Below are 9,070 nucleotides of genomic sequence, written 5' to 3' on the forward strand. Positions count from 1 at the left end.
GGATCACAGTCTCTCGGACAACATAAGAGGCTGAAATCTGCCAAAGTAGTCAATTTTTTCCCCAAAGTCCGATTTTTTTTTTTGGTCGGACCCCAAGTCCAACCTATCTACTAGTACAACCATTCGATTCATTCAAGTCCAAATTCTTTGCAATGCAAGAGTCCAGCCTCAAACTAAAAGATCAAAGTGGCCAACATAAGAATCCCGGGCATGCTTGATATCGGCCAGCTGCAACCTCTTCAACTTCTCAACCTCTGGAGTGTAGACCCCGTCCCTGTTTATCCTGCTGAGGTAGAGTGCGTCGAAGAACTTGCCTCATGGGTAGCCCTAATCACCCGTGGCATTGGCTAATTCTTGGCAGTCTTTGACCTGGTTTGGCTCACTCCACTGACTGTGAGTCTGGGTTGATGAAAGTCGACGCACCACTTGCTCTTAACCCACCCAATCTTTGGGTGTGGTGCATACTCCTCATTGAAAGGAGGGCATGTGGGTCTTGCTTCCAGGATGGAGTCCGGAGGGCCACCCGACGAGAGGTGCAGGGGATAGTGCGCCCAGGCTGTCAGAGAGCTTTTATAGTTTTGGTCCGTATTTTGTTTGTAGATTGGGCTTGGACTCATGAATAATTGTTATATCTTGCATATATTATCCATTTCTCTTGTAATGGTGAGATGTAACAGAGGTGGGGGTACTAATTATAATGTCATCGTCTGTCGGATGTAGCCTCATTTAAGGGTGAATCGGGATAAACCATGTATCTCGTTCTCTTTATCGCATTTGCTCTCTATTTTCTTGTATTCGTGTGCCTAATCCTAAATCCCATGAGGATGAGTTGAGTCCCGAAGGAGAATGGGGCGGTTGTGCCAGGAGTGGCCCAGGCCTCGAATCAAGGGATGCTACTCCAGGCCTAGCCCACGAAGATGCCGACCACGACTGGCCCACCGGCTGTGGATGAGCTTGACCTCTCGGTACCACTTGAGGAATGCCTGGTCCTGCGAAGCCTGAGTGGGTCAAATGTAAAATCACCTGGGAGCCTGCATTTTGTTATTCCATATCTCAGGAGTTGGGAAGGAGATAGTCCACAAATTGGAAGTGAAAAGCAAAACTATGAACAAGCTTGGAGAACGACAAAACTTACATAATACACATCCTTATCATCATTCACTCTGTTTTCTGTCAGCGGCACAAATTGGCTTTTTCAATCTCATGGCACATAATTACTTCAGGGATAAGTGCACCAAAAGTTCAGAACTTGTTGGGAAGGTGTAATTGAATCTTAAAACTTTCAAAAAGGGAAATAAATTCATTCCGCAAATTTATGAGCCATCTGGGGTTGATGAAGTCACCATCGCCCTTCACATGCACCGGGTATCGGTTATGGAGAATGTTAATTATCTTGCTTAAAGAGCAAAACTGAAAAGAGGAGCACAGCAGAAGGATATCCAGTTATTTTGAGCAAACCAACCCATGACAGATACTGATCTTGTGAACTCCATGTCGTCTTTGTTTTCGTGCGTTAATGTTGTTTGGACACAGTTCAAAGAAAATTCAATGACGTGAAACAATATGATCTGTTTTCACAGCCAACCTAAGAGAAGTCCTCATCATTTATCAACTGTCATCACCAGAAGCTCTGGACAATGCCGTCTGGCGACGTGACAAAGTTGTCCTTGCAATCGCCTGCCACCTTTATATTCTCAACCACCTGCGCTATCTCCACCATTTTGGGACGCTTATCAGGTGACTGGTCACAGCACCGCATCGCTATCTACAGCAGCTCGACCATCCCGTCGGCTAACCTTCTCTCCTTCCTGATCTCGGAGTAGAAGATCTTGGCTGTCCATTCCTCCCTCACTGCCCGGTGAACCCAGCTGCAGAGATCCACGCCATTGACTCCTGGCGGGGCTGCATTGGCGCAGACTCGCCCAGTGAGTAGTTCGAGAAGTAGGCAACCGTAGGTCCAGACATCGGTCTTCAGGCTGATCAGTCCCACGGTTCAGTATTCAGGGGATTTGAAGCAAACTGCAGATTTCACGGCAGTGGGGACCAAGACGAGAGAGTAGAGGCCATAGTTAGAGACAAGGACCGTGTCGTCTTGATTGACGAGGACATTGGTCGATTTCAGGTTCCTGTGTGGGACAACGTTCGGTCTTAAGTTGGAGTTGATGTGGAGGTAGTGTAGGCCACGAGCCACGCCTTGAGCGGCTGATAGTCTGGAGTTCCACCTGAACGGCACCCGCTCCTTGGTTCCCCTTCCTCCTGTGGTGGTGGTTTTCATCAGATGACAATTACATTATGCACAAAGTGTCACAAACTAGCATGCAGCTTTCAAGGCCACGGCATGGAACTGATTGGAGGCTGGAACTGCGTTTACTGATATCTGATCTACCCAGCAGCTTTCAATGGTAGGATTTGCTTGCTTTCGTTGTTTACAGTGTTCTAGGAATTACATATTTTAAGTATGTGATTTGTTTTCATAGCTCTAATAGTTAGGTGGTTCTTTCAACTGGGTATGCTGGGTTCTTCCTCATGTTTCTGAGACAAATACCAAAGTAATAGAATGTCTAATGACTTGTCATTGAATGAGCAGAAAGGGAAATCCTAAGGCTAATATCCTGGTCCTGGTGAAATTCCTGGTCATTGATGTGCTTTCCTGGACACAGATAGATTTGGTTTGATTGCCATAAGAGAGATGGAGAGAGCTTGCCATGAATGCGGTCGAACAAGTTGCCTTTCTCTGCGTATCTGCAGATCAACAGCTTCCGTTTGCTTCGATAAGAAGCAGGTGAGTGGAGGGTTCAGATTCGGGTGCTTCTGATTGGTGAGTAGCTGCAATTGCCTTGTGAACTCCTTGCCGGTCATCGGTTTCAGATCCCTCAAGATCTTCACCACGAGGGCCTGCCTGTCATCCAAGGTCGCCTTGTAGGTGTTCCCGAAGATGCTTTTCCCAATTTCCTCCGGAGATGCCTTCAGAAGATCAGTCATTTCGAACTCTTCACCGTTTTCCAAGAATACAAGCTTCCCTCTATCTTCTTTCCTCTCTGCGGCTCTGCCACTCTCAACCGCCTCGCTTTTCTCTTTTTTCTCGTCTGCTGCTTCTTCTTCTCTGTTATTCTCTTGGTTCATGAATTGTTTGTGCTTCTTGGCCTTCTTATAGCACAAGATACAGAGCGAGGACCCGGCAAGTAGAGCCACCACGCTGAACAGCAGAGAGAGAATGTGAAAGCCAGATTTGGAAGGATTCTTGGTTTTTTTGGCATCATTAACTGCACTTGCAGAAGGATTGGAAGATGACGGGCTTGAGTTATCACAGGAGTTATGCGAGGGCGGTCTGCATAGTCCCGGGTTGCCCAAGTATGACTCCCAGCCGAATAATTGGAAACGTTGCGTCGATGGGATTGGCCCGCTTATATGGTTGTTTGACACATTGAAGGAGATCAAGGTAGATTGTTTGAACTCCAGGATTTCCCCTGTTAAGTTGTTGTTCTGGAGCTGCAATGATGCTAGTAGACCTAGACTCAGGAGCGACTCCGATATTGGACCGTGGAGTTTGTTCCCTGAGAGGTCGATTCGGGCCAACTTCTGGTTTCCTGAAAAGTTCATTATTCTCCCTTGAAGAGCATTGTTCTTGAAGCTCAGGATGGACAGCTCAGAGAAGTGCACGAAGGCGTCGAAACTGATCATCCCCTTCAGCTCCAAACCTTCCAGTACTATTCCTGTGACCTGGCCATTGTTGCACAGAATACCGTACCATCTCGGCGGATCATCCATATAACAATGTATGCTAGTCCAGTTATTGTTCAAGAAAGGGTCATTGAAAGCGTCCCTCAGAGCATAAAGAGCGTCTCTCTCGCCTCCATCGTAACCTAGTGAAGGAGCACTACTTCCGGCAATCCTATCGTTCAGCAACGAGATGGATAAAACTAAAACTAATTTCCTGAGCAACTTTGAACAACCCATTATGCCGAACATCAGAAGGCGGACGTGTTTGGTTCTGTGGGAATTTGGCGACTATCGTAGTGTAGTCAAAATTGCTTATAGATGCTCGGATGCTCAATGGAACCGTGGATATCCTCCTAGTTGACATCATGCCACAGCTATATTAGATGTCTTTGTCTGAAAATGGATCCAAGACTCCTTTTCTGTTCCATCTGCATTGGAACTTCTCAGCTGAAAATTCCATGGCAGGTTGCTTCCACATTGTCCTTCATTGACCTGCTTCTGTCTCATGGAACGTTCCCTCAGTTTTGACCACCAATGATTGTTTACTACCTCTTTTCCATCACCATCCTTGTTGCAGAATCCAGTTTGTCTAGGGCTAGGATGGTTCATCTTTCTGGGTTGATATCATCAATCAAGCAACTTCAGTCCGGCGCACTCTGATTTTCGCCCATTCGCAAAAGATTTCCTCGAAAATGTACTTTGGTCTTTGTAATTAGTGAAAACAGAAACAAGATTCTAGTAATGTCTTAGCTTTGGATATGTGACTATGAGTATGAAGATTGCAATGCCCTTTACTAAAATTTTCTCGATCGCGATTTATCATACGATAAACTCTTCTTACAAACACATCACTAGTTCCTAGCAATGAATCCGGGATGGAATACTAGGCCGGGGACACGATTTCTTGTCCAACATTGGAGGCTCGAATTTGACTAAGCTTTCAATTTTTGTCCCCCCAAATCCAATTTATCTACAAGTACAACCATTCTTGATTCATTCAAGTTCAAACTCTCTACAATCCAAGAGCCCCAAGAGGGGTCTTGCCCTGCCCAGCCTCAAAGTAAAAGATCAACATGGCCAACATAGCAATCCGGGCGTGCTTGATCTCGGCCAGCTTCAACCTCTCCAGCTTCTCGACGTCCGGGATGTAGACCCCGTCCTTGATTGTCCCGGCGAGGCCGAGCGGGTCGAAGAACTTGCCTCCCGGGTAGCCCTGATCGCCTGTGGCGTTGGCGAAGTTCTCGGCGGTCCTAGACCAGGGCGTGGCCCACTCCACCGACTGCGAGTCCGGGTTGAAGAAGTCGACCCACCGCTTGCTCTCGACCCACCCCATGAGGATGAGCTGAGTCCCGAGGAGGGTGCCGAAGGAGAACGGGGCGATGGCGCCAGGGTCGGCCCCGGCCTCGAACCATGGGATGCCGCTCCAGGCCTGGCCCGCAAAGATGCCGACCACTGCGACCATGGCCCACCGGCCGTGGATGAGCTCGGCCTCTCGATACCACCTGAGGAATGCCGGGTCCTTGCCAAGCCCGAGTGGGTCGAACCCGTAATCACCTGGTAGCCTGCGGTCGATTTATTTTTTCCAAAGTACGAATGTTAGGCCAAAAACCGTACTCTGAATTATCTAAGAACTAATCTAGGAACTTGTCCTGAACATAAAACACCATCCCTCTCGAGACAAGTACGTGGGGACACTTACGAGCCGTCGAGCCACTCGGGGTCGATGAAGTTACCGCCGCCCCTGACGCCGGGGACCCAAGACTTCTTGGGCTGAGCCGCCGCGACAACCACCAAGTTCCTAGAACCGGCGCCGCTCCCCGCCTTGGCCCCGAAGCCGACCGCGCTCAGCAAGGACCGGCTCCGCCTCCCCCCGCACAAGAAGGCCGACCCCAACCCGTTCACCACCGCGCCGGAAGTCGCCGCCATGTCGGCCTCTCTCTCTCTCTGTCTCTCTGTCTCTCTAAAAGTGTGCTTCAAGGTGTAGAGTTGGGGATGTGAGACTGAGAGGCGAGAGTGAGGGAGAGAATCTAAATCAACGTTTCTGGAGTGTCCGATCTGGTGAGGAAATCCAGGCGAGTGACACTGGATAGATTACGGACCAATAGGAACTTGAGCTCCATCCTCTTCCACGTCTTTATGTTGGCCACGTGGACCATTCCTGTGCCTCTATTTCCTTGGGTCTTCTTGGCTCTCTCCTTGTTAATCCAAACCTCGTAAAATCTGAAAAAAAAAAAAAAAAAAAAAGCAGCTTTGCAAAGAGGGGAAAATTATAAATTTTTTTTCTAAATTTATTATACTTTAATCAATTCAATCTTAAATTATTTAATTTTTTCAATTTAGTCCTAAACATTTTACATTTATACTAATTGAGTCATAAACTCTTTTTTATTTGTGTCAACTCAATCCATCCGATCAATTTTTAGCGGCCGACGATGACATGAGCGTTGGCGATGACATTGATAATTTTTAACAATAGTTTAAGAATTTTTGAATTCTTCCTTTTTTTTTTCTTTTCTTCGGGACCTGCTAGAGGTAGAAGAAAGAAAGAAAGAAAAATAAAAAGAGAAAGAAAATAAAAAAAATAGAAAAATGAAAAATAATTCAAAAATGTATCAATATATTATCAAAAGATTATCCACGTCAGCGACCGGTGTCCACGTCATCATCGGCTAGCCAAAGTTGGCACAAATGCAAGAGGTTTAGAACTGAATTGGCAAAAAAAAAAAGTTTAGAACTAAATTGGTACAAATGTAAAATGTTTAGGATTGAATTGACCAAATTAAAAGGTTTAGAATTGAATTAGCAAAAATGCAATACATTTAGGGCTTACTTTTGATAATTTTCCCTATAAAGAGTATCCACGTGAATCTACCAAAATTCCCAACTTTGAGGGATAAAAAATCAACATATCGATTCCAATCACCTCACCCTTTGCCATTTCTTGGATTATGTACTACCATATGGCTATATTTGATGAACCAAACAACTTATATCCTGTCGGATATTTTAAAAAATATTTGGTGTAGCACTTGATCTGAATATAACCAGGATCAAGAAATTTCACATAAGGAATGGGATTAGGGGGGAATAGGATATTCCCTATCTAGAAAGAAACAAAAAACAAAACATTGAGAAAAGAAGTAAATAGAAACAAGAGAAAGAGCAACATGGTGGCCGTGGCCGCCACCTTGATGGTGGTTGCTGCCCTGGATCTAAGCTCAACGTGGTGGTCGTGGCTGTTATCACCATGGCCTGTAAGACGTCGCATGTTGGATAGCATATAACGGCTTCCATGTTATACTTCGGATGTTCGGGGCGCGCATGGCAACACTTTTGCTCTAAAAATCAACTTCCTGGAAAAAGTTGATTTTTCTACTTCTATTTTTGAGTAGAAGTTGATTTTTTTACTTTTGGAGGGTAGCAATTTTTTTTTAAACTTCTTCAAGTGGCTCTAAAACTACTTCCGAGCGAAAAAATTATCCCGAAGTAGAAAAATGAAGTTGTGTAAGCAAACGGATTTTTGTTCCATAAGTTACGTTACTAAATGGATTTGTGCTTCAGAAGTTCTTTTGAAGCAGAAATTCTACTTCAGAAGTGTTGTCATGCGTGCCCTAATATCAATCGGTGTACAAGATATCGGAATCTCATCATAATTCTAATCAATCCGACTTTATCTTATTCGACACAAAAAGTCTAGATGACGAAACGCAACCTATGTGTCATTGATATATTATCCATCCAAAAGAAACCAAAATACGTATTGAGACCCTTTATGTTGCGACTAATTCTCTCCCTCAACTATGATTTGATGTGAGAAGATTATGTCGCCATGACGAAAGATAAATCAGATTTCTTTGATTGGTTTTTGGCAGTGCTAGTTCTCTAAAGGGCTTGAGACATTTGGACTGAAGACAACATAAAATTTATTTTATACAAGAAAGCATATTGACCAAAATATAAATTCACTCAAAATGATAGAAGTATCAAATAATTATTATGTGGTGTATTAGCGAGTAACTCTAGAGAGTTATGGCGTCCGTTACTTTATTTTAACACTAGCCAATATCTAGGTGAACGTACCAAGAGTCTCTCCATCGTGTGCCTCTATATGTGTCATTTATATTATCCATATGAAAACAAGCTAGATACGTAACAAGATCATGTATAATGCGATTAATTTCTCTCCCGCGACTACGCTTTAATGCAAGGAAATTAAGTTGCTTCGCTGAAAAAGAAGTGAGGTCCCTTCGAATGCCTTTTTTTTTTTTTTTTTTTGGGGAGGGGTGGCGATGCCAGTTCCCTAAAGGGTTCGGGAGAACTCGAGCGAATACAATTGAAAAATGGACCGTATGAGAAAGCATATTCACAGAAAGAGAAGATTTGATCGAAATAATAGAACGGTAAAAACGTTAAAAATTTGTTTTCGTAACACATTAATTATTTTATTGTCAATTACAATTATTTCAAAGTTGATTTCAAATTACTGAACTTCATTTTTTTTTGTCCCAAAAAAAATCACTTTTTGGTATTAAAAAAATAGCTTATGAATATGTTTAAAAAAGGGGAAATTTTCAAAAAAGGCCTCAAATACTTTTATTTTCTCAAATAATGGACTGAAGTGAACCTTGTTTCAATTAAATGCCTAAAGTGCATTTTTTGTTTTAAAAAAGGGCCTCAGTAGGGTTATATTCGTCCTTTTACATTTATGATTTTTTTTCCATTTTCCTATTTCCATTTTTTTCTTTTCCCTTGGTTTTTTCTCGACCCCTCGCGGACGGTTGTGGGCTGGGGAGCAACTAAACCAATCAAGACTAGAATAATAATACATTACAAAAGAAAAGAGAGCTAGCTAAGCACAAGCTTCTCCTATGGGAGCCACAGAGAACGGGGCATGGAGATTCCGCGGCTTAGGGTGCGCATGATAACATTTCTCTTCGAGAAATCAACTTTTGATCAGAAGTTGATTTCTCTACTTTTTCTCAAAAGTAGAAGTTGATTTTTCTACTTCTACTCCATATTAACCTTCGATAAGAAAAATTCGTTTGGTAATGGTTGAAAATTTCTACTTTTGAAACATTATTAATAAAAGGACAAAGACAACAAGCGGTTGGCGGCGGTCGTTGGGCGGTGGCGGTTGGTGGTCGGCGATGGTCGGCGGCAGAGGTGGCGGTTGGCGGCGGTGGGTGGGCGGTGGTCGCGGCGGCTGTGGTCGGCGGGCGACGGTCATAGCAACGGTGGTCGACAGAGGCGAGTATGGTCCAAGAAGTGATTTTGGAGCCGAGAAGTTAAAATTTTTTACTTCTCAAAATTGACCAAAAATCCTATCAGAAGTGAAATTTTTTACCATAAG

The 9,070-nt window shown here is 44.0% G+C and overlaps 1 protein-coding gene and 2 pseudogenes across 1 annotated transcript; all 3 read right to left on the reverse strand.

The window, feature by feature from the left end:
• Positions 1-128: 128 nt before the first annotated feature.
• Positions 129-1,493, reverse strand: LOC115755164 (annotated as a pseudogene).
• A 125-nt stretch (positions 1,494-1,618) lies between these two features.
• LOC115755166 lies at positions 1,619-4,399 on the reverse strand (annotated as a pseudogene).
• A 109-nt stretch (positions 4,400-4,508) lies between these two features.
• LOC115755157 (chlorophyll a-b binding protein CP24 10A, chloroplastic-like) lies at positions 4,509-5,760 on the reverse strand. Its single transcript, XM_030694468.2, has 2 exons — positions 5,420-5,760; positions 4,509-5,282 (listed from the first exon to the last, which is right to left on the reverse strand). The coding sequence occupies exons 1-2, from the start codon at positions 5,644-5,646 to the stop codon at positions 4,733-4,735; spliced, it is 777 nt and encodes a 258-aa protein (XP_030550328.2). The 5' UTR covers positions 5,647-5,760; the 3' UTR covers positions 4,509-4,732.
• Between the last annotated feature and the right edge of the window lie 3,310 nt (positions 5,761-9,070).

The sequence above is a fragment of the Rhodamnia argentea genome, chromosome 5 (assembly GCF_020921035.1).
Source record: "Rhodamnia argentea isolate NSW1041297 chromosome 5, ASM2092103v1, whole genome shotgun sequence".
NCBI lineage: Eukaryota > Viridiplantae > Streptophyta > Magnoliopsida > Myrtales > Myrtaceae > Rhodamnia > Rhodamnia argentea.

Excerpts from the sequence above, each read along its gene's own strand:
- LOC115755157 (XM_030694468.2), bottom strand. The coding sequence starts at position 5,646 with ATGGCGGCGACTTCCGGCGCGGTGGTGAACGGGTTGGGGTCGGCCTTC. Across the intron at positions 5,283-5,419 it reads CCCGAGTGGCTCGACGGCTC|GCTACCAGGTGATTACGGGT; the intron begins GTAAGTGTCCCC and ends AATCGACCGCAG.